This window comes from Notolepis coatsorum, assembly GCF_963971535.1.
Source record: "Notolepis coatsorum genome assembly, chromosome: 18".
Lineage (NCBI taxonomy): Eukaryota > Metazoa > Chordata > Actinopteri > Aulopiformes > Paralepididae > Notolepis > Notolepis coatsorum.
This window is the reverse complement of record NC_140182.1, coordinates 98,949,191-98,975,045: the sequence shown is the minus strand read 5'-3', so window position 1 is coordinate 98,975,045 and position 25,855 is coordinate 98,949,191. Positions and strand designations below refer to the sequence as shown.

At 44.4% G+C, this 25,855-nt stretch overlaps 1 protein-coding gene across 1 annotated transcript in view; it reads left to right on the top strand.

Moving 5' to 3' along the window:
- Positions 1-25,855, top strand: part of lrriq1 (leucine-rich repeats and IQ motif containing 1) — a gene marked incomplete at both ends in the record, with an annotated part of 160,285 nt that extends 134,430 nt beyond the window's left edge. The window contains 4 exons of the mRNA XM_084335301.1: positions 9,556-9,958; positions 18,417-18,477; positions 19,101-19,218; positions 25,722-25,855. Of these exons, the coding sequence (XP_084191427.1) occupies positions 9,556-9,958; positions 18,417-18,477; positions 19,101-19,218; positions 25,722-25,855 (716 nt within the window). The remainder of the gene's footprint in view (positions 1-9,555; positions 9,959-18,416; positions 18,478-19,100; positions 19,219-25,721) is intronic.

Sequence of the window (25,855 nt, the reverse complement as noted above, 5' to 3'; positions counted from 1 at the left end):
TCTTCTCTCCTTTCTTTCTAAAACACTTGAACGTGCTGTATCCAACCAACTTACTGCTTATCTCTTACAGAATGACCTCCTAGACCCCAATCAGTCTGGCTTCCGGACTGGCCACTCGACAGAAACGGCCCTCATTGCGGTCACAGAGGCACTTCACTTAGCAAAAGCGAAGGGCCTCTCCTCTGTCCTGATTCTCCTAGATCTATCTGCAGCCTTCGACACAGTCAACCATCTGATCCTCCTCGCGGCCCTCGCAGGAATGGGAGTGGCTGGATCTGCGCTGACATGGCTGACATCATACCTCAACGACCGCTCCTACCAAGTGTCATGGAGAGGGACTCTGTCTGCCACCCGCCCCCTCCGGACGGGTGTCCCCCAGGGCTCGGTCCTAGGACCCCTTCTCTTCTCCCTCTACACTAAATCACTGGGTAACATTATCACGTCTCATGGCTTCTCATATCATTGTTATGCCGATGATACTCAACTCTTCCTCTCCTTCCCTCCCTCAGATATCCACGTCTCTGAGCGGATCTCGGCCTGTCTGTCCGACATCTCCGCCTGGATGACGACCAACCACCTCAAACTGAACCTAAGCAAAACAGAATTGCTCCACCTGCCGGCCAAATCCTCCCCCCTGACCGACCTCTCCATCACAGTCGAGAATGCAGCTGTGACCGCGTCCCCGACCGCCAAGAACCTTGGTGTTGTCCTCGACGACCAGTTGAACTTCTCTGCTCACATCGCAGCAACAACCAGAACCTGCAGATTCCTCCTGAGCAACGTCAGAAGGATACGCCCCTTCCTGACAAAAGAAGCCACCCAACTCCTCGTCCAATCAACAGTCATCTCCCGCCTCGACTACTGCAACGCACTGCTAGCTGGCCTCCCGGCCACTGCCACCAAGCCTCTTCAACTCATTCAAAACGCAGCGGCCCGCCTGATCTCAAACCTACCGAAGTCGACCCATGTCACCCCACTTCTTAGGGACCTGCACTGGCTCCCCATTGCTGCACGTATCCGCTTCAAGGCCCTCGACCTAGCATACCGTGCGGCAAAGGGAACTGCTCCCGCCTACCTCCGGTCAATGGTCTCTAACTACACACCCTCAAGACCCCTACGCTCTGCATCTTCTGGCCGCCTCAGACCTACTCCTATCCAAGCTCCCGGAGGGTCATCAAAGAGAAGCCGCCTATTCTCAGTCCTTGCCCCACAATGGTGGAATGAACTACCCATCCCAGTTAGGACAGCCGAATCCCGTCCAATCTTTCGCCGTCGACTAAAGACTCACTTCTTCAACCATTATCTGAAATGATTTTAAAAAAAAAGAATCTAACCCTGACTAACCTTACTGTCATGCACTTGTCCTAATAAACTAACCTACACTGTAACACGCAATACTTTGATGAACATTGTTACTCAGCTGATAGAGTTGTACCCTTCTTGCTGTCTTGTCGTACAGAACTTGTAAGTCGCTTTGGATAAAAGCGTCAGCTAAATGACTAAATGTAAATGTAAAATGTAAATGTAGTCCCTGGCCCCCGACCTCCTAAAGTCCACAATCATCTCCTTTGTTTTGCTGACGTTCAGGGAGAGGCTGTTCTCTTGACACCATCCCGCTAGAACCTATACCTCTTCCAGGTAGGCCCTCTCGTCATTTGCAGAGATCAGGCCCACCACTACTGTGTCGTCAGCAAATTTGATGATTGTGTTGTTGTTCCGCTGTGCCACACAGTCATGTGTGTACAGGGAGTAGAGGAGGGGACTCAGAACACAGCCCTGGGGGGCCCCTATGTTGAGAGTGATGGATGAGGAGGTGCAGTTGCCTGCTCTCACCACCTGGGGTCTGCCCGTCAGCAAGTCCAAGACCCACTGGCAGAGGTCATAGTTCAAGCCCAGGTCCCTGAGCTTGGCTATGAGTTTGGAGGGGACTATGGTATTGAATGCTGAGCTGTAGTCGATGAATAGCATTCTCACATAGTTCCCCTGCCTCTTGTCCAGGTGTTATGCTGCTGTGTGCAGCACATGGGCTATGGCGTCCTCCATGGACCTGTTGGGGTGGTATGCAAATTGCAGGGGGTCCAGGTTGATGGGGAGGGAGGAACAGATGTAGCCCTTTACTAGAGAGACAGCGCTCAGGAGTGTGTAAATGTGTGCGCGCAGGGCTGGTGGGGCTTCTCCCTGGGATATCACTGTCAAAATATCTTTGCGCACGCTCCCACGCGCACACCCGTATTCCGATCCGTACAATAATAATCACAGGGGTATATATTGTCATTTGAAACAAGTTACCAATGCATTGTCCCGTGGGATTATGCCCCCCATGGCCAAATTAATTAGTATCCCCACCAATCTCTCTATCTCTCTCTCTGTGCCAGTCGAAGACTGTGTGGGTGACTGTTACTCAAAGCGCTTATGGGCGGAGCCCAGCACAGACTAAAATCCTGAGGCTGAAAAATGATGCTTTTGAGTAGCTTCCGTCTGGCTTCCGGACTGGCCACTCCACAGAAACGGCCCTCATTGCGGTCACAGAGGCACTTCACTTAGCAAAAGCGAAAGGCCTCTCTTCTGTCCTTATTCTCCTATATCTATCTACAGCCTTCGACACAGTCAACCATCAGATCCTCCTCGCGGCCCTCGCAGGAATGGGAGTGGCTGGATCTGCGCTGACATGGCTGACATCATATCTCAATGACCGCTCCTACCAAGTGTCATGGAGAGGGACCCTGTCGGCCACCCGCCCCCTGCTGACGGGTGTCCCCCAGGGCTCGGTCCTAGGACCCCTTCTCTTTTCCCTCTACACTAAATCACTGGGTAACATTATCACGTCTCATGGCTTCTCGTATCATTGTTATGCCGACGATACTCAACTCTTCCTCTCCTTCCCTCCCTCAGATATCCACGTCTCTGAGCGGATCTCGGCCTGTCTCTCTGACATCTCCGCCTGGATGACGACCAACCACCTCAAACTGAACCTAAGCGAAACAGAATTGCTCCACCTGCCGGCCAAATCCTCCCCCCTGACCGACCTTTCCATCACAGTCGAGAATGCAGCTGTGACTGCGTCCCCGACCGCCAAGAACCTTGGTGTTGTCCTCGACGACCAGCTGAATTTCTCTGCTCACATCGCAGCGACAACCAGAACCTGCAGATTCCTCCTGAGCAAGGTTAGAAGGATCCGCCCCTTCCTGACAAAAGAAGCCACCCAACTCCTCGTCCAATCAACAGTCATCTCCCGCCTCGACTACTGCAACGCACTGCTCGCTGGCCTCCCGGCCACTGCCACCAAGCCTCTTCAACTCATTCAGAACGCAGCGGCCCACCTGATCTCAAACCTACCGAAGTCGGCCCATGTCACCCCACTTCTTAGGGACCTGCACTGGCTCCCCATTGCTGCACGAATCCGCTTCAATGCCCTAGACCTAGCATACCGTGCGGCAAAGGGAACCGCTCCCGCCTACCTCCGGTCAATGGTCTCCAACTACACACCCTCAAGACCCCTAAGCTCTGCATCTTCTGGCCGCCTCAGACCTAATCCTATCAGAGCTCCGGGAGGGTCATCAAAGAGAAGCCGCCTATTCTCAGTCCTTGCCCCACAATGGTGGAATGAACTACCCACCCCAGTTAGAACAGCCGGAACCCGTCCAATCTTTCGCCGTCGGACTAAAGACGCACTTCTTCAACCATTATCTGAAATAAAATAATAATAATAATAAAAAAAAGATATCTAACCCTAACTAACCTTACTGTCATGCACTTGTCCTAATAAACTAACCTACACTGTAGCACCCAACACTTTGATGAACATTGTTACTCAGCTGATAGAGTTGTGCCCTTCCTGATGACTTGTCGTCCAGAACTTGTAAGTCGCTTTGGATAAAAGCGTCAGCTAAATGACTAAATGTAAATGTAAAATGTACTTGATTAAAAATATAAAACAATGAATTATTTTGAAAGAAACTTTACATATGTGACTCGGCGTGGTCAAACCCGACTTGTGACGGCAGGTTACAATCATCACAAATCGCGAATATGTCGCGCACTTCAGAAATAGGTAAAAATCGAAATATAGCTTTTTTGACTGCTTTGAAATGTTCTTTCTATGTTCCCTTATTTGCTAAACTTAATACAACTTGTAAATGAGTTAATTATTGTTATTTGTCCCATAGTATGTGTCCCAATGCTTGACAAAAAAACTACAGCGCTGGGCTGGTTTTAATGCTTGGGGTGTGGTCTAGCGTGAATGGCTTGGCATTCATTCATTACAGGTACTTCAGAGGTGTTGAAACACACACTGCTCTGCTTTCATCATTGCAGAGAGAACGGAAAAAATGCATTCCGAAAAAACATTAAGTTACACTTCTTAACGTTATAGCAACTTAACTTGTGTTCCGCGGCCTCTCAATATAGGTCACACAACAATCTGTTATAAATCACATTTAAAATGTCACAAATTTTATGAGCGAACGAATTACGTTACATTGGATTTAATGCAACCTAATGTCATAATAAAGTAATTTAATCGACTACAGTTTACTACTTCTATTGACAGAGGTTCACGTGAACTATCAGCCACTGCTGTGTAGGAATGCCCCCCGGACCCCGGTTCTAAACGGGAACCGGTACTAAATTAGAAAAAAACTAAGTATTGATAGAAATTATTATTACTATGAGTTTTTTTTTGAGGAATTTAAACATTGCGAACTATCTCTCCTCTCTCTGTCTCTGCATGAGAAGCGAGCCGTTATTACTCACACTCAACTTTTTTTGCCATTGCTATGTCTACTATACATTGGTTTCTTGTTCGAATGCATTTATTTCTATAGACCAGTGGTGCCCAACCAGTCGGCCGTGATCGACCGGTAGATCAATGACATGCAATATAATTGATGCGAGCAATGTTAGCTGCTAACTAGTAATAAATAGGCTAAGCTAACTAGCGTTAGCCGTTAGCTTAGCTTAGCGTTAACCATGGAAAACGCTCAAAGCGGACTCCACGACACCAGTTCCATTCGTGAGAAATGGGGGTGGGTTATATTGACAAGGCTTGACAACAGAGGTTCAAATATAACTTCATATTTATTGGTTATTTGTTTCTTTATATCGGGCATCCAGTTTCCATCACCGTGTGTTAAACTCTTCCTGTGTTTACATTCGAGCGTGACATCATTGCCTACGGCAAGCTTACACGCTCAAAACGCAAACCGTAAACAGAACCCGGAGCGCACCAAGACACACAGCCTCTACTAATAACATGGAGTATTGAACCGTTTTTAAGAACTTTCTAAATAAAATAGAAAGTCCCAAAATAGTTAATTTATCTGACTGCTTGTATTAATTGATAAAAAAGTAGCCATGTGCAGTAATATAGTTATATAAAAGAATAATAAAGCAATGTCGATTCTGTTCTTAATAATAAATTTTTTTGCTAAATAAAAAAGAACCGATAAGAGTATCGATAAAGTACCGAACCGTTAAGCAGTATCGATAAGAGTAGTAGTATCGATAAAATCCTAACGATACCCATCCCTACTGCTGTGTGACGAGGTTTGGTGTTTGGTCACCCGCCCCACTGTCTAAACACTCCTGCTTTCCAATTGACAGCTTATGCATCGATGCGCTTTGTGAAGGCATGTCATATTCTACTTCAGTAGAAGTTTATTTTTTTTACACCCTCTTGCTAGCAACAACTGTTGTCGTCTTTTCTGGGAGCTCTTTACGAGCTGTTTCTGCATTTTGACAGGTCCGGCTGAATCTCCCGCGGCTGAGAACAGCAATGTCAGGAATGTCAGAGCATGTGATGCATCTGAACCAATTACGTTATCAGAAATCTGCACCAGCCCAATGAGAGCTTGTTGCTTGTGACAAACCCCTCAGCGCGAGACAGCTGTCACTCATAATGATATTGGGGAGAGAGCGACCGTTGATCTGAATGCTGTGAAATCAACAACCGCAGCATGACAAAGTGTACCTCCAGTTATGCTGCTCTGATAATGGTTATGTTAAAGTGGTATGTGGTCCAGTTATGCTGCTAAGTAAATGTATAAAGTGTTCCTTTACCTTTCACTAACACACTACAGAAGGTTACCCTTTCACTACCACACTACAGCTGGTTAACCTTTCACTACCACACTACAGAAGGTTAACCCTTTCACTACCACACTACAGATGGTTAACCTTTCACTACCACACTACAGAAGGTTAACCCTTTCACTACCACACTACAGAAGGTTTACCTTTCACTACCACACTACAGAAGGTTAACATTTCACCACCACACTACAGAAGGTTAACCTTTCACTACCACACTACAGAAGGTTAACATTTCACTACCACACTACAGAAGGTTAACCTGTCACTGCCACACTACAGAAGGTTAACCTTTCACTACCACACTACAGAAGGTTAACCTTTCACTACCACACACATTTTTAAATAAACTATCATGACTTTTCCTTTATCCTCTGGGTGTTGTGTTAGTTTGCAGGCTCACAAGACAGAGTCATTGTCATAACAAAGAGCCTGAGACTGGAACGCTGCCAGGTGTTAATTGCCCCAGAGAGAGGGGGGCCATGGATTACAATGAATTCTGGGTAGTGTTGTAGTTGTTTTACACTCGTAAGTGTAAACTCTTGAAGGCCCTTTTTCTCAGAATACGTTTTGTGATATCACCATGATTCATAGGAAGTAGCTTGAAAAGTATCCCACCAAAATGTTCAAGTGATGGCTTATTTTGAAGGTATGAATCTGTACTTTCATAATATGTAAAAAAAAAAAAAAAAAAAAAAAACACCATGACGTCCATGCCTGGTCACATATGTGTTCCATAGACTCACAGGAATTGTGTAAAGTTGCCCAAATAGTGCAAGGAATAGCAATGCATGTCCCATTTAAGGCCTATATACTTGTACTCTTGTTATATAGGGACCTAGGTCCTTTAAAGCCTATATACTTGTACTCTTGTTAGGGACCCAGGCCCTTTAACACCTATATACTTGTACTCTTGTTATATAGGGACCCAGGCCCTTTAACACCTTTATACGTGTACTCTTGTGTCATATAGGGACCCATCAGAAATGGGCCTGTGACCCATTAAGTCCTGACCCCTGTTTTAAGAAACCCTCTAGTCGATATGACTATATAATAATAATAATAATAATAATAATAATAATAATAATAATAATAATAATAATAATAATAATTATTATAATATAATAATAATAATAATAATAATAATATATGGGTTCACCTCTGGGTGTTTCTGAAGACCAGTGGTGAAAAGTCACTAATATTTTTACTCAAGCACAAATGTTGAGCAGTATTTTCATTTTAGGGAACTAAAATGCACTTTTACTCCACTACATTTTAAAGCAATTATTGTACTTTTTACTCCTCTATATGTATCTAAACCCATGACACTTCAACACGCTGCCGGGAGGAGTTGGAATTGAACCGTGAAACTTCAGATTACCAGACGACAGCTCTAACTCCTGAGCCACTGTTGTGCTGTTCTGAAGACGGTTGTATACACAGCGATTTGCCTCTTTATTCTGTTGTATATTTGAAGCCTTACTTCATAAAACAAGTGAACTAATACATCTGCCAATGGTGAGAGAGAGAATTTCAGTTCCAATCCAGCTGAGATTTCTTGAAACAAGTAAAAAATATATCTTGAAATTTGTCAGGTCTCTCTCCCTCTGACAATTTTTTTTTATTGATCTTTTCCCCCTCCTTTTTCCTCCGTTTTTTCCTCCCATCCCAATGTTAGTCGTTATGCCAATTCCCAATCCCCTTCCTGGTCGCTGCGCACTTACCCCCCACAGTCGGTCTGGGAGAGTGGAGGCTATCACCTGCTTCCTCCGACACACGTCCAGCCAATCAACCGCTTCTTTTCACCTGGCAGCGTGGACTCTCACTGAGAGGGTGTAGCGTGTGGAAGGATCACACTACCCCCCTTAGATCCTATCCGCGCTGAGCAGGCGCCCCGACCGAACTGTAGGAGTCGCTGTTTACAACGACCAGGACCCACCCATCAGCTTTCCCACCCTCTAATACAGCCAATTGTGTTAGTATGAACGACCAGCCAAGCTGATAGCAATGTGGAGAGCTGGGCTCGAACCCAGCGTCTCCAGCATTGGTGGCAAGCGCCTTGCCCACTACACCACCTAGCCGTCCCTATTGTTTTGTGTTTTGAGGAAATCCTTAAAACAAGCTAATTTGTATTGGAACAAGTGGAATGGACCTGTCTCAAACCCTGCCCCTTTTCTTGATCCTCCAATCACAGCTGTCGCTTACCTCGGACAAACTTGGTTTGTCCGAGGTAAGCGACAGTTGTGATTGGAGGATCAAGAAAAGAGGGCAGGGTTTGAGACAGGTCTATCGTCTCACCGTATTGGCAGATTCCCCGGATTGTTTTTGTAAGAAAATACAATTTTAAGACTCAATACAAGATCAAATGGCTCTGTGTTGTGTGCGATCAGGAGATCTTGTGTTGTATGTCATTCTGCTGCGTCAGTCATACTAAATAAACAGTGGTAATGGTAGGAATGAAGGAATGGTCTGATATTATTTTGCGCAGACCCTCTTGTTCAGGATTATACGATGTGCTGTGTTCAATGTGAAAATAACCTCTTGTGTTCCTCTGCGACAGTCTGCAGATATTCCTATGTTTGTATTTTCAGCCCGAGGAAGTGCAAGTAGCCATTTCCTGTCCTTCACACGCCTGCGTGCCCGGGGGACGCATCCGTCACTTGACATTTTTAGTGTCTCTTCTCTCAATGAACCCATGAACACTATAAACCTTTTCTCCCCTTTACGGCTTGGCAATTGCATGAAAACAACTTAAATAAATGCTTCATTAGTTTCAGCGTTTGGGCCTGTCAAGACCCATTATCAATTCACACCCATCTGTGGGGGCATTACTGTCGGCACAGCGTAAATGTTTACTTTGAATTACGGCTTTGTTATGGGATTTGAGGGTTGCTCGTAAATCAGCCGCGCTTCTGATTGGGGGGCGGTAACGGAATTTTTTGGAACGTTTCTCAAATTCATTACATTTCTTTTTGCAATGAACCGCAAGCTTCACCTTCCAAGAAGAAAAAAAAACAAACAAAAAACAAGGCTCTCCAGTTGCGTCATTCGGCAGTGTATTATAGTAATGCCCCCTGAGTCCTCCAAACAAAGGGCTACCTTAAGCCCAAACATAAACGCTGGGAGCCTTTGACCACTGATCCCCTCCTCTCAGCGCTGGAGGGATCCTGGATCAGATCTAATTGCAGTGGAACATGTCAAGCATTGCCACACATCAGGAGCACAGAGAGTTGTATATTTGTTGAGCTTGTAAGTTGGTGAGCATCTGTTAACATAAGCCCTCTTAACTGAGGCGCTGATTACCGCCTCCGGTCATCGGGAGAAACGTGTCGCCCCTTCAGCCGAAAAGCTTTGCTGACCGGGCAGGCCGGGCTCGCTCCGTCTGTGTGCTACTATTGTCATCAGAGTTGGCTTAACCGCATGGAGGAGGAGAAGTGACATTTATTTGATGTTTTCTGTCAAGTGCAGGTGGCGAGGAGGCCGCGGGGAGAGTCCAGCGGATGAGGCTGCAGCCAGCGGGGAGAGACCAGCGGATGATGCTGCAGCCAGCGGGGAGAGACCAGCCGTCGAGGCAGCAGCCAGCGGGGAGAGACCAGCGGATGAGGCTGCAGCCAGCGGGGAGAGACCAGCGGATGATGCTGCAGCCAGCGGGGAGAGACCAGCCGTCGAGGCAGCAGCCAGCGGGGAGAGACCAGCGGATGATGCTGCAGCCAGCGGGGAGAGACCAGCGGATGAGGCTGCAGCCAGCGGGGAGAGACCAGCGGATGAGGCTGCAGCCAGCGGGGAGAGACCAGCGGATGAGGCAGCAGCAGGAGCGCACGTGTGACTGGCTCTACAGCCAGGCGGAGCACTCTGACAGACACTCAGAGAGGTGAAACCTTTAATAGACATTTACATTACTACTTCTCAACCTTTGTGCTGTGTTACAGGACCGTGAACAGGTATTTACTGTATGTGGGCCAAGGACTAAACACATAGGGACACATCTACACCTAAAAGTATATACTATAACCGAGAGATGTGGAGTGCCCTTGTTAAATAGGGTACCTCTGTATTAATGGATATACTTCCCTATTTTAAGTGGAAATAGTGGTAAACTAAAATCTATATGCAAAAATAAGGGGCAGGGGCTCAAGCCCCCTTCAGACCCTGGTGTCGAGGGGCACACACTTCTGTGAAACAACAAATTACAAGGCACACTAAATCATTGTTGACAATCATTTCACAATGCCTTCACATGACGTCATACAACTTTGTACAAATATTTGTCTATGAGCTCATTAAATTGTAACTAAATTGTGGCCAAAATATTAAAATAGTTTTTCAGTTATTGGTTTTCCAATAGAAATTACACTTTGATGTCAATGTTTTTACAGGCTCCCCAAAAAGAATTATAGCAGTCATATACTGTTTTAAACACTGTAATATAGTCATAATATACTGTTTTAAACACTGTAATATAGTCATATATGGGGGCGACAGTGGCTCAGGAGGTAGAGCAGTCGTCTGGTAATCTGGAGGTTTCCGATTAGATTCCCTCTCCTCCCGGGCACCGTGTCGAAGTGTCCTTGAGAAAGACACTTAACCCCTAATTGCTCCCAATGAGCAGGTTGGCACCTTGCATGGTTGCCTCCGCCGTCTGTGTGTGAATGTGTGAGTGAATGGGTAAAATGTGAGGAACAAATTGTAAAGCGCTTTGGATAAAAGCGCTATATAAATGCACCATTTATATACTGTTTTAAACACTGTAATACACTCATATACTGTTTTAACACTGTAATACAATCATATACTGTTTTAAATACTGTAATACAATCACATACTGTTTTAAATACTTATAAGACAAAATAAATAGCCCTTTTGACCCAGACTGGCCCACCACAACCAAAGCGTGGATACTCCACCTCCCCATCGACACACATACAAACACAGCAGCCTTTAATACCACCATACTGGATGGATACTCCAGGCCAGTGGTACTCAGACTTGGCCAACTACTCAGGAGCCACATTGACAACAAATATTTGTTGAAAGGATCACATTTCAAAAACATGCTGTTCCTGTTACTATGAGTAACAGTACTGTATATTTGAATACCGTATATGTCACAAATGTATCAGTACTAAATACCTATATGTCCCTATGCCATAAATGTCATGTATGTTGAGTATGTCATAAATGTCAATATGAAATGAAAATGGGGGACCCTGATGGAAACAAGACGAAAGTCTTTCTCTGGTCTGCATCCCCTTAACAATTGTGTGTATTGAGCCGTACTGTATTGTACCCATTCTGCAATCTGTTAAATACAGTTTTCATTCATTCATTCATTCATTCATTAATTCATTCATTCATTCATTCATTCATTCATTCATTCATTCATTCATTCATTCATTCATTCATTCATTCACAGTAACCATCAGGTTACTAATAGTCGATTTACAAGCTATGAAAAAGCATGATCATGTACATTACTGTGTGCTGTACCAGTAGGCTACTGAAATATATATTACCATTACCATGGCAACCTTAACTTTTGATACATATGGCAAAATGACAGGCAGTATATAATTATATCCTTATATGATCAGTCATTAATGGCTTCCCCTGGCAATAGAGGCCTTGCAAGGAATGTTTGTGTAGTTTCTTCCAGCATGGCTGCCTGTAACGTACAGTAGCATAGCAACCATTGTTTTGTAATGGCAATGGAAGAGCGTTGCTATGTGCTGATATAGACATGGGGAGTGAGGCTTCACCTGTGATTTCCCCCTATTGTAGCCAGCCAAAATCAAAACGTATTACAGCCAAACCGTATTGTGTAGATTTAATTCTTATACTGTAACCAATATAGTAATGCTTTAACTTAATCTTTGAAAATGTGTTTTATATTGTAATATTTACTTGTTTCCATGGTAACTACTACAATACCCATAAACCTTACCAATCATTTACAGTCTATGGACAAATCAGAAGAGCACAACCACACGTTTGTATCCCTTGTCATTCTCGTTGGTTATTGCGGTATTCGCCACCATCTTTGTTTTAATTGAAGCCATGAATAAAATACACAAAAAAATTATCGTATGGTGTTTAAAAACAAACAAATCTGGTCATTCCAATAGTGTATTCTGTCTGTTTTCTTTGACTATTTTGGTTTCATAACGTCATCCCCTCAGCTGTGCAGCATTTGCTCAAGACTGGTCTTCAAATGGCTTATGGGTACTGTAGTAGTTACCGTGGAAACAATAAAGATTAAATTAGGTACACAGTCTTGTACCCGCATGACTTTTTTCTTGTTTTTCTCAAATGTATAAAAACACAAATCTCATTTAATTATGCTCAACTCTGCTCCCGTAAAATGTCAGACCAATTGAATAAGTGGAACCATATAAACCTGCTACCTTGAGAAACTCCTATGGTAAAACACCATAGGCAAAAATGTATTAAAACGATCACATGACTCCCCATGTCTATGAGAAATATATCAACAAAAGCACAATCATTTGGTGTCTTAATACTGGATCTTGTAAACACGTCACAGTAGAACACTAATATGCTTTTCCATGTTTTACCTACTCTACCACTGCACATAAATTGGAAAGTGGTTAACAGTGGTTACAGGCAGCCATACTGGAAGAAAGAGAATTACACAAACATTCCCTGCCAGGCCTCTGTTCAAATGCCTCAAGTGTCCCTAGTTGTCTAGGCTACAACCTACCCATCAGCACAAAGTCAATGTATGTACTGTAGTAAAGTCCAAAACAACTGTAGTAAATAGAATATAAGAGAAATAGACTAATGTAGTAGGATACAGACAGCCTGATCACCACAAAGTCCATAACTGCAGCTTCAGATTATCTCTCCCCCAGATGTGAGAACAGAAGGGAGGGACACGCACGCATGCACGCACACACACACACACGCACGCACGCACGCACGCACGCACGCACGCATGCACACACACACACACACACACACACACACACACACACACACACACACACACACACACACACAGTTATCCAGGTGGGAGAACACAAGTGGCAGAGAGAGGCGAGAGAGAGACACACACACAGAGGGGGAGAAGGGGTGCGAAAGATAGAGAGAGACGCATACAGAGGGGGAGACACAGAGAGAACTTCAGGTTTACTGTACAAAATATTAGCCTGTAAACGGTTAGCAGGAGATAAACATTGGACTTACCCCATTCAGTGGTAGGTGCACGTGATGCTCCTGCAACACAATGCTGTTGTGATCTGGCTCTGCGCTTCCTGGAAACAGGGATCCGAAGGAGGGGCAGTTCGGTTCTGTTTGACTTTTTTCAGTTATTTCACCTGCTTCAGGAGGGATCATCCCTATGTTCCCCGGGTCCTATGTTCCCCGGGTTCTATGTTCCCCGCTTTGATTGATTAATAGATTGAACATTTTATTAATTTTTTTATTTTATTAATTATTAATGTCCGCCTTGTTTCGAACGGTTAAGCTTAGGCCCTCTTTCGAACTGGTTAAGGTTAGAGTTTGGAATCAGGGCTGGTGGTCTAAAATTTTCAATCAATCAATCAATCAAAGCGGGGAACATAGAACCCGGGGAACATAGGACCCGGGGAACATAGACATGCTCCCCTTCAGGACAGTCGGTAGGCCTCGTTACTGGATGTCAAATGTTTTCACAAAGCAGACAAATGCAACTCATCTTTGAATGTCTTCTAGCCTCCTCTTCTGCATACTTTAGAATTTATTTTTGCTATTTTAGCTTCACGTTAGGTTTCCTCTGACATGATGTTGTGCGCACAGGTGCAGAGTGCACGGATCAACTGGTTCATTCAGAAGGGAAGGGAGTGGGAGGGGCTATCAGATCAGTGGTTGTAAGTAACTAATGGGAAATTAAAGGTGCACTGTCGTTTCGGAGGAAGGGGACTTGTTTGCAGAGCCTGTAAAAGACATTTACTGTAATTCTTAATTCATGTAATTCTATCTTATGTTTTCATAAATGAAAACAAAATCATTATTAGACACTGTGAACCAAACATACAGTAAGCCTAGAATATGTTTGTCAACTAAATTGCCGGTCATGCAAAGAAACGGGCAGTAATAAACTCAGGGACGCGGGAAGTCCGCGGGAAGTGGGGGTGCTGAGATATCGATTTTTTTTTAAATTTTTTTTTATAAAATATATATATTATATAATTATACTTGTAGTTGTATTGTCTGCGAGACATCGCCACCACGCAACAAGTCAAAATGCTCGCTATCTGCAAACAGCTCCACTGTCTGTCACGTCATAACCAACACTCTCGTTCACTAGAGGATACCGCTGCCCAACTCCGCGCTCTGAGCGTGCGAGACAAACAACGTAACCCTTCTGATGATGCACACATCACAGCCCAGCTTACCCCACCTGGCTGTTGCGCCCTCCCTCTGCAATTCGTTCCCCGCATACATGATCGCCGACATGCAAAAGGTCTTCGACCACCCTCCCGGGGGCTCGGATAGTTCTGCTGGCTTGTTCATATATTCCTTTACTGCGAATTCAGCGTCCCAAAACGATCCCAGGGCGCAGCCGCTGTGTCTATTTTTTTTTCCAACGGATTTCCAGTTCCGCGTTGACGCTTCCAGGCCGCGTCTATTCGAATCCCAACCGGTTCATGCGTCGGCTACACACTGTTAATAACACTGCATTATCGAGACAGCGCCCCTATGATGATCTGAATGAATTCCAAGAGTAGGGTAAATCTGCAGTGCCATTCCGCTCTGTGACATGAGTAGCCTCGGTTACAAATTTGGAATAAAATCCAAAACAACCTTGCAGTTGCAGTTACACTCCCCGCCAGCAGGGGGTGCTGCAGCCCCTGCCGCACCCATAGTTCCCGCGTCCCTGAATAAACTAGTAACATTTCAGGTAGCTTTCTAGCTTCAAACAGCTTTCTAGCTTCAAACAGCTTTCTAGCTTCAAACAGTGTTCCAGGGATCCAATTCTCCTCTGAGGACTGTTTGTTTATTCAGTAATGAAAACATACCTTAAAATTATTCACTTTTCTGACTCTCACAAAACTACTTAGTGCACCTTTAAGTTTTAATGGATTATCACTACTGGAAAATCACTACTGAAAGAAAATCTTTCGAAATACCTGTTTAAGAAAAAGAAACGCGAAAAATCTAAATTGGAGACTAGCCTACTCAAAGAGCCGTAACATAGTCATAGCCAGGAGGATGTGGGCTGGTGCAGATTCAAAGTGGACTGATGACGGTCCACTTTGAATCACTCTCAATCACTCTTGCTCTTGTTTTTGTATCATGGGCAGCTCAACTGGCCCACAGTACGACCACCCGGATCTCTCCCAGTACTCCCGATGGCCAGTCCACTATTGAAACACTGTAATACAGTCGTATACTGTTTTAAGCACTGTAATACAGTCATACTGTTTTAAATACAGTTGTATACTGTTTTAAATACTATAGTACAGTCATACACTGTTTTAAATACTGTAATACAGTTGTATACTGTTTTAAATACTGTAATACAGTTGTATACTGTTTTAAATACTGTAATACAGTCATACTGTTTTAAATACAGTTGTATACTGTTTTAAATACTATAGTACAGTCATACACTGTTTTAAATACTGTAATACAATCATACACTGTTTTAAATACTATAGTACAGTCAGTCATACACTGTTTTAAATACTGTAATACAGTCATATACTGTTTTAAATACTGTAATACAGTTTTACATGGTTTTAAATACTGTAATACAGTCATATACTATTTGATATAATAATAATAATAATAATAATAATAATAATAATAATAATAATAATAATAATAATAATAATAATAATAATAATAATGATAATAATAATAATAATAATAATAATAATAAATTCAATTTGTACCGCACTTTATATTTGTGAAAATCTCAAAGTGCTAAAGTGATATACTGTAATATAGTTGTATACTGTTTTAAATAAATAATGTAATACAGTCATATATTGTTTTAAATACTGTAATACAGTCATATCCTGTTTTAAATACTGTGATACAGTCATATATTGTTTTAAATACTGTAATACAGTCATATATTGTTTTAAATACTGTAATACAGTCATATCCTGTTTTAAATACTGTGATAGTCATATATTGTTTTAAATACTGTAATACAGTCATATACCATTTTAAATACTGTAATACAGTCATATTGTTTTACATACTGTAATACAGTCGTATACTGTTTTAAATACTGTAATAGTCGTATACTGTTTTAAAGGTCAACCTCCACGTTGTATTTTTGTTCAATAAACAATGTGGACTAGGCCAACAGTGACTTTCATGAAGAATTGTAAAAAAAAGTATTGAAATTGACCCAGTTTTAGCGTTTTTATCAAAACATTTTGTCTGCCCAACACAATCAACATGCACTTGCATATTTTAATCAATGGTTTATAACGTGCACGTGTAATGTCGTCACAACAGGTATTGGTCACCAGGGGTATCACCAGGGGGCGCTGAGAGTCACACAGCTAGTGGCAGGCAGAGAGCCTTGCTACCATAGATATATGCTTGCTACTACTAGCCGAATGGAAATGTATCTGTTTCACCTCACTATTGCTCCGTGATTATAGCCATCCATCCATCTCTAAAGCTAACCACGTTACCATATTTGTAATAATGTAAATCATTGTGTCGTTGTACACATTGTGTTTATAACGTTAGTAGATAACATAGCTTAGCTTGGTAGCTATTGTGCTAACAACATATCCCGACATCCGGCTCGCTGGCCGGCATGAACGGCCGACCCAAAATGGTTCTCTCCTCTCTGTACACCCCGACCCGACGGGTGCCCTGCCGGGGGGCCCATGGACGCGACGGCAGCCGCAGGGCGCCCGAGCCCGCAAAGGCTAGTGTTACACGATAGCTATGAGCTAACTAGCGCTGCGGGCTCCGGCGCCCTGCGGCCGCCGCTGTTGTCGAGTCCACAAGCTTCACTCGGTGCATCAGTCACGAAAGGGGCTATGATGAGCTTGGCAAGCCAGAGTAAAACACAGTTTTCATTCAATCAATCAATAACAACATTAACCAGACTCTCGTTGTGTCTATTATGCTAACGCTAACGTTACCTCATTGTGTCTATTCTACACAGATAGCCTCTCGTGTCTATCTGCTAACGTTAGCATTAGGCTAACTAACGTTACGTCCCTAACCCCAAACAACAAGCGTAACTAATCAGCGATCTTTTTGTCAGACTAAACTCTCCGCTCGGTGGCAAATTGTGTTGATGTCGGTTTTGTTTCATCAATAAATGAGGCAGAATACACAGTGACTGTATCCTTTTTTATTGCACTCGTTTCTTGCTGCAAACGTACAAAAGATATCCTACGCGAGACATTAAAGATGGCGGCGCGGACATTCTGTTTTCGTTCAGACTCCCCAAACAGTGACGTCACGCGTCTCTCTTCTGACCAATCAGTGGTCTGCAGTTTTTCACGTGTCATTTCTGGAGCTCTCATGCTGATCACCAGCAGCCCCGCCTCCCCACACGGAGACAAACTGAGTACTTTATTTTAGTGGAAAAGCAACATTAGATTCGGCTCATTAATATGCAAGCCACACCTGTTGTGACGTCGGCGTTTTGATAAGCTTTTTTGATTCGCGCGTGCATGTTATTCGTGCGTGGACCTTTTTAACTCTTTCAGAGTGGCATTTCCGGTGTCAAATGGAAATAAATAAATAATGAAATTATATACCAATGATGTAAACTACCCATAATTGATCAGTAGGGTTTAACCTAGAGGTTGGCCTTTAAATACTGTAATACTACTGTTTTAAATACTGTAATACAGTCATATTATTGTTTTAAATAATGTAATCCAGTTGTATACCATTTTAAATACTGTAATACAGTCGTATACTGTTTTAAATACTGTAATACAGTCATATATTGTTTTACATACTTTAATACAGTCATATATTGTTTTACATACTGTAATACAGTCATATATTGTTTTACATACTGTAATACAGTCATATACCCTTTTCAAAATTATTGACTCCACTTCTAATTCCAGGTTATGATCAAATGTAAACCAGGCGAGGTGCAGCAACACAGGCAGTGTAGGCCCACGCTACCCCCCTTACCCCGCATGAAAAAGTAGACATTAGGACTACCATACGTGAAATCCAATAATACCGCTGGTGTTTACATTATGATCGGTCAAGAGGTAATTGTATTGAATTGAGGGAGCGGGAAACGGCGGAATTGAATTGAAAGTACACTGCGACCGCTAATAGCTCAACTAGCTAACGTTTTGGGCCTTTTCCTTGTCTCTTAGCGATCATTTCCTTCCCGAGATTGACCCAGACGTCCTGAACGGAGGGAGAGTGCAGCTTGTGGTGAGTGGAGCCCATTTGGTTTGACTCTCACTGCTTTCCCCTACGACTCATTCACTTCCATTGAGTAATTGACCCATGATCCAAATCTTGTCAGTGGGACTGGGAGGAGGGGGGGGGGGGGTGCGCTGGGGGGGGGGCAAGTGAAAGTATGCATTGTTTACATTTCCCATTCACAGTGGAGTCCCACGATATGCCCTCTCCCTCTGCTGGAGTTTGTCTCACCGTGTACATATATACGGGAGGGGGGGCAGGTTCGGTTCCAGCGCAGTGACACTTTCAATTGGATCAGCTCGCTGCAATTTCTTCATTTCACTCGCAGAAATACCAGTGTCATTCCCACTGCGGTTCTGCACAGACCCTAGAACGATATTGATGCCCGCAAGGGCTTTGAAGTCGCAAAACCGCAGGTCTCCCTGTCCTGTTATAGAGCCGTTTGAATTACGATCGCTGGCAAACAGAACCACCCTCTCACCCCACCCCTCACTCCTGTTCCTACGAGACGTCCCGGGCTACACAGCAGTTAGTTGTCCAATGTTTTCCCAAAAATTGCTGGGTCGCTTGCGTGAGAAGTGTCATGTCGGGCCTCATTTGTGTGTGTGTGTGTGTGTGTGTGGTGCGTGCAGGCTGTCCCAGGGTACAGAGAGAGTCCAGAGCTGGTCTTGTGGGGCGATGACGCTTCAATCTCCCTGTCCTGCAAAGAACACAACCGTCATCCCCGAAGAAACTCTGAGCGGCACGCAAGTGCGTCTTTCTGTGTTTACCCCCAATCTCCCCCGCCGCCTCCAACTCACCACTCACTATTGTTTGGCATTGGGTGAAGTCAAAATTAAGATGTGTAAAAATTATCTGAAGCTCACTAGTATGCACTAGGTGTTTTTTTTTTTTTTTTTTTTTATCGCAGACCCCATGTTTAACAATGTTTCATGCAATATTGTGTCAAATGGAAACAGTGATTCAGGGACAATTTAGCTGACGGTTCAGCTTCCAAAGTCCGGTCTGCTTCATTTACAGGTGAATTTTATGATTCGAGATTCAGGATTTGGGATTCAGAGGCCCTAAAACACAAGGAAACATTCCACCAATTATTCCTGAATGTTGGGAACATAGATTGTTTAAACTCAAAATGTAACATCCATTAGAGTTGTTATTATCTATACTAGATTTGTTATTGTACCCTCCATTGAAATGACAATGAAATATTTTGTAACTGAAAAGCAAGAAAGAGATGCAGTAATTTCATTAAGAAATTCACCAGCCATTATAAATACTGTGTGTGTGGTGTGTATATCAGCTACTCATCAATGTGATCAAAGCACATTACCTTTTACCTTCCTGCAAAATTCACTAGATAGAGTGAATGGTTCGCTGCTTCATGACTAAGCCCAATGATTAATAGGCTACAATGATATGAAAGCTTGTGTGTGTGCGTGTGTGTGTGTGTGTGCACGTGTGTAGCTATCTGCGTGTGTGTAGCTCTCTGCGTGTGTAGCCCTCTGTAAGTGTGTAGCTCTCTGCGTGTGTAGCCCTCTGTAAGTGTGTAGCCCTCTGTAAGTGTGTAGCTCTCTGTAAGTGTGTAGCTCTCTGTAAGTGTGTAGCTCTCTGTAAGTGTGTAGCTCTCTGTAAGTGTGTAGCTCTCTGTAAGTGTGTAGCTCTCTGTAAGTGTGTAGCTCTCTGCGTGTGTAGCCCTCTGTAAGTGTGTAGCTCTCTGTAAGTGTGTAGCTCTCTGTAAGTGTGTAGCTCTCTGTAAGTGTGTAGCTCTCTGTAAGTGTGTAGCTCTCTGTAAGTGTGTAGCTCTCTGTAAGTGTGTAGCTCTCTGTAAGTGTGTAGCTCTCTGTAAGTGTGTAGCTCTCTGTAAGTGTGTAGCCCTCTGTAAGTGTGTAGCTCTCTGTAAGTGTGTAGCTCTCTGTAAGTGTGTAGCTCTCTGTAAGTGTGTAGCTCTCTGTAAGTGTGTAGCTCTCTGTAAGTGTGTAGCTCTCTGTAAGTGTGTAGCTCTCTGTAAGTGTGTAGCTCTCTGTAAGTGTGTAGCTCTCTGTAAGTGTGTAGCCCTCTGTAAGTGTGTAGCTCTCTGTAAGTGTGTAGCTCTCTGTAAGTGTGTAGCTCTCTGTAAGTGTGTAGCTCTCTGTGTGTGTAGCTCTCTGTAAGTGTGTAGCCCTCTGTAAGTGTGTAGCTCTCTGTGAGTGTGTAGCTCTCTGTAAGTGTGTAGCTCTCTGTAAGTGTGTAGCTCTCTGTAAGTGTGTAGCTCTCTGTAAGTGTGTAGCTCTCTGTAAGTGTGTAGCTCTCTGTGAGTGTGTAGCTCTCTGTAAGTGTGTAGCTCTCTGTAAGTGTGTAGCCATCTGTAAGTGTGTAGCTCTCTGTAAGTGTGTAGCCCTCTGTAAGTGTGTAGCTCTCTGTAAGTGTGTAGCTCTCTGTAAGTGTGTAGCTCTCTGTAAGTGTGTAGCCCTCTAAGTGTGTAGCTCTCTGTAAGTGTGTAGCTCTCTGTAAGTGTGTAGCTCTCTGTAAGTGTGTAGCCCTCTGTAAGTGTGTAGCTCTCTGTAAGTGTAGCTCTCTGTAAGTGTGTAGCTCTCTGTAAGTGTGTAGCTCTCTGTAAGTGTGTAGCCCTCTGTAAGTGTGTAGCTCTCTGTAAGTGTGTAGCTCTCTGTAAGTGTGTAGCCCTCTGTAAGTGTGTAGCTCTCTGTAAGTGTGTAGCCCTCTGTAAGTGTGTAGCTCTCTGTAAGTGTGTAGCTCTCTGTAAGTGTGTAGCCCTCTGTGAGTGTGTAGCTCTCTGTAAGTGTGTAGCTCTCTGTAAGTGTGTAGCCCTCTGTAAGTGTGTAGCCCTCTGTAAGTGTGTAGCTCTCTGTGAGTGTGTAGCCCTCTGTAAGTGTGTAGCTCTCTGTAAGTGTGTAGCTCTCTGTAAGTGTGTAGCCCTCTGTAAGTGTGTAGCCATCTGTAAGTGTGTAGCTCTCTGTAAGTGTGTAGCTCTCTGTAAGTGTGTAGCTCTCTGTAAGTGTGTAGCCCTCTGTGTGTGTAGCCCTCTGTAAGTGTGTAGCCCTCTGTAAGTGTGTAGCTCTCTGTGAGTGTGTAGCTCTCTGTAAGTGTGTAGCTCTCTGCGTGTGTAGCCCTCTGTGTGTGTAGCTCTCTGTAAGTGTGTAGCTCTCTGTAAGTGTGTAGCTCTCTGTAAGTGTGTAGCTCTCTGTAAGTGTGTAGCTCTCTGTAAGTGTGTAGCTCTCTGCGTGTGTAGCCCTCTGTGTGTGTAGCTCTCTGTAAGTGTGTAGCTCTCTGTAAGTGTGTAGCTCTCTGTAAGTGTGTAGCTCTCTGTAAGTGTGTAGCTCTCTGTAAGTGTGTAGCTCTCTGTAAGTGTGTAGCCCTCTGTAAGTGTGTAGCCCTCTGTAAGTGTGTAGCTCTCTGTAAGTGTGTAGCTCTCTGTAAGTGTGTAGCCCTCTGTAAGTGTGTAGCCCTCTGTAAGTGTGTAGCTCTCTGTAAGTGTGTAGCTCTCTGTAAGTGTGTAGCTCTCTGTAAGTGTGTAGCTCTCTGTAAGTGTGTAGCTCTCTGTAAGTGTGTAGCTCTCTGTAAGTGTGTAGCTCTCTGTAAGTGTGTAGCTCTCTGTGTGTGTAGCTCTCTGTAAGTGTGTAGCTCTCTGTAAGTGTGTAGCTCTCTGTAAGTGTGTAGCTCTCTGTAAGTGTGTAGCTCTCTGTAAGTGTGTAGCTCTCTGTAAGTGTGTAGCTCTCTGTAAGTGTGTAGCCCTCTGTAAGTGTGTAGCTCTCTGTAAGTGTGTAGCTCTCTGTAAGTGTGTAGCTCTCTGTAAGTGTGTAGCTCTCTGTAAGTGTGTAGCTCTCTGTAAGTGTGTAGCTCTCTGTAAGTGTGTAGCCCTCTGTAAGTGTGTAGCTCTCTGTAAGTGTGTAGCTCTCTGTAAGTGTGTAGCTCTCTGTAAGTGTGTAGCCCTCTGTAAGTGTGTAGCTCTCTGTAAGTGTGTAGCTCTCTGTAAGTGTGTAGCTCTCTGTAAGTGTGTAGCTCTCTGTAAGTGTGTAGCTCTCTGTAAGTGTGTAGCTCTCTGTAAGTGTGTAGCGTTCTGTGTGTGTAGCCCTCTGTAAGTGTGTAGCCCTCTGTAAGTGTGTAGCTCTCTGTAAGTGTGTAGCTCTCTGTAAGTGTGTAGCTCTCTGTAAGTGTGTAGCTCTCTGTAAGTGTGTAGCTCTCTGTAAGTGTGTAGCCCTCTGTAAGTGTGTAGCTCTCTGTAAGTGTGTAGCTCTCTGTAAGTGTGTAGCCCTCTGTAAGTGTGTAGCTCTCTGTAAGTGTGTAGCCCTCTGTAAGTGTGTAGCTCTCTGCGTGTGTAGCCCTCTGTAAGTGTGTAGCCCTCTGTAAGTGTGTAGCTCTCTGTAAGTGTGTAGCTCTCTGTAAGTGTGTAGCTCTCTGTAAGTGTGTAGCTCTCTGTAAGTGTGTAGCTCTCTGTAAGTGTGTAGCCCTCTGTAAGTGTGTAGCCCTCTGTAAGTGTGTAGCGTTCTGTGTGTGTGTAGCGTTCTGTGTGTGTAGCGTTCTGTGTGTGTAGCGTTCTGTGTGTGTAGCCCTCTGTGTGTGTAGCTCTCTGCCCGTGTGTATGTGTGTAGCTCTCTGCCCGTGTGTATGTGTGTAGCCCTCTGCCCGTGTGTATGTGTGTAGCCCTCTGCCCGTGTGTATGTGTGTAGCCCTCTGCCCGTGTGTATGTGTGTAGCCCTCTGCCCGTGTGTATGTGTGTAGCCCTCTGCCCGTGTGTATGTGTGTAGCCCTCTGCCCGTGTGTATGTGTGTAGCCCTCTGCCCGTGTGTATGTGTGTAGCCCTCTGCCCGTGTGTGCAAAGCCAGGGATACGCGGGGGGACAGGTGGGTCGGTGGAGTGGAGAGGCAGTGAGGTCGTTCAGGGGACAGAGTGCCGTGAATTTCTCCTTCGACAGGAAACAGGCGGAGAAAAACACAGTCCTTTCAGTGGAGAATGACTGGCCCTTCTGTCAGGCAGGCCGGGGCTCTGGGAGCTGGAGTGACAAAGATGCTACTGACAGCCTGGCGGCAGATGACCACATTAAACAAGCTCGGGAATCCTAAAGTGAAGGAGGACCCCGTTTCCCCGCTAACGAAGCCTAATTAGATTCCAGTGTCAAAATTATATCCACGAGGTGCAGCAGCAGCGACCCTGCATGTGAAGCAGCTAGGAAGAAGTCCTCTCTGTCCACACCCATCAAAACACCACTTATCAAATTGTCCGCCGGCAAATTGCAATATGGATGTATGTGTAAGCCAGGCGCATTTTCTCAAAAGCCAATTAGATATTTCATAAACTAAGCAATTGGCAGTTTGTCAGAAGATCATTTCATCTTGCTACTTTGGTTAAATCACCGGGGAAAGAAAATGGAGCTCCTCGGACACAAATCCTTTGGTGGGTGAGTCCGTGAGGGCACGCCAGTTAAAAGACGCAGATCTGTATTTGTCCAAAAACTATATATATATATATATATATATATATATTCTGAAGCAGTGCACGCACATCAAAGTGAAGCTGTAACGTGGGAGGGTTCACTTAGTTTGCCATAGCAGTAAAGACTATGTAAATACTCTATAACCTATTGTAACCCGATACCCGCTGCTCGCTGGGGCGATGCCATAAAAGTGAGTTTTTGGCCCCACAAAATATTTTCATTACTTACACTCAGGAAACCACTTAAACTGCGTATCTACTGCCTCAATTTTGTCCGCCGTTCAGACCTAATCGGAGAGCGAAATGACTGAAAACAATTTGTTTGGTCACAGCGGTTGGGTCAAACGTGTGGCCTTGTATTTATTTCCTTACATTTAATAGCATGACCGTCGCAGCTTGCATCGGGATTAGCCCCACATGTGTCAATAAAGCTATTTGTTTTGGCCTCCGTTTTTTTTATTCGGAACAAACAATCGGAACTAAACTATTTCCAATCACCTCGAGCCTACCGGCCACATAGCTGCTCAGAATAAGCACAAAAGAACTCGGGCGGTTTGTCTTTGATTGCTGTTAATAAACTACATCACACTAATCTAACCCACGAGGACAAGAATACTCAACCTTATTTACCAAGAGCGTCTGTTGAAGCATCAAAAAGTGGGTATGAGGCAATTCCTAATTCCAGGTCCATCGCCGGTGGACGGACACTCAATACAGGGGGAACCAGCTGTGCAGGTATTTGGACCCAGCTCAGTACCTGCACTCCCCCCCCCCCCCCCTCCCGCCTCCTCCGGAGTCTTCCCCGCTGTTCGGCTCCCTGTGTGGGGCAGCCGTGGTGAGCGAGCCGGCCCTGGTTCTACACGTGGAACGCATCATGCCCGGTAGAAGCGCTGCCTTTGTTCTCAGTGTTTGGAGAGCTCTGTGCTGATCCCCAGGTGAAATGGTAAAAGGGCCTCCCCTACAGCTGACAGCCCTCCTGGGAGACGGAACCGCACACAAGCGCCACTTAGTACCCGCGGACTCAAAGTCTGCTCTTATTGTGTACTTTTAATATACCGCTAGTACATCCTTTGGTCTACCGTGTGGCATATCGATAAGCATTCACTATAACTTTATTATGCGTACGCTATCGGAATACTTGAGTGCAAAGACCACTTGGTGTACGGTATTTGTACGAATTCAGAAATACATTTTATATTGCTACCGACCCGCCGTGGTTTGTTTAAGCCTGTTTACTACAAACATATTTTACCCTGACCATTTTTCCTGGGCATAGCTTACTTTTTTAGATTCTTAAAAATGTGCCATTCTTTTTCTTTTTTTAGCTTTTTTTCCAAATGCAAACGAAGAAACGAAGAATTATACAGAAGGAATATACAAAAATGTATCTCCCGGTCCGGCTAACAAATTGGTAGCTCCTTAGATAACTCTCTCTCTCTCCTCTCTCTCTCTCTCTCTCTCTCTCTTCTCTCTCTCTCTCTCTCTCTCTCTCTCTCTCTCTCTCTCTCTCTCTCTCTCTGTCTCTGTCTCTGTCTCTGTCTCTGTCTCTGTCTCTCTCTCTCTCTCTCTCTCTCTCTCTCTCTCTGTCTCTGTCTGTCTCTCTCTCTCTCTCTCTCTCTCTCTCTCTCTCTCTCTCTCTCTCTCTCTCTCTCTCTCTCCTCTCTCTCTCTCTCTCTCTCTCTCTCTCTCTCTCTACATACTTAATGTTATTGAACATCCGGTACTAGCTGCCCATTCATAGGTCCTTCACAGATCACAGATGCTTTGTTTTAGATTGCAGTGCTTAACTTGTTTAATTTCTTTTTCACCCCATGTTCTTTCTACAGTAAGCGAGGCGCCGTCACTTACGAGTGACACTCCTGCGCCGTCGAAAAAGGAGCGCATCTCGTTCCGGGACAACCCTGTCCAGAGGAGCGGCGGCTGGGGGAGCGGCAAGAAGAGGGAGAAAGTGTGCAAGTAG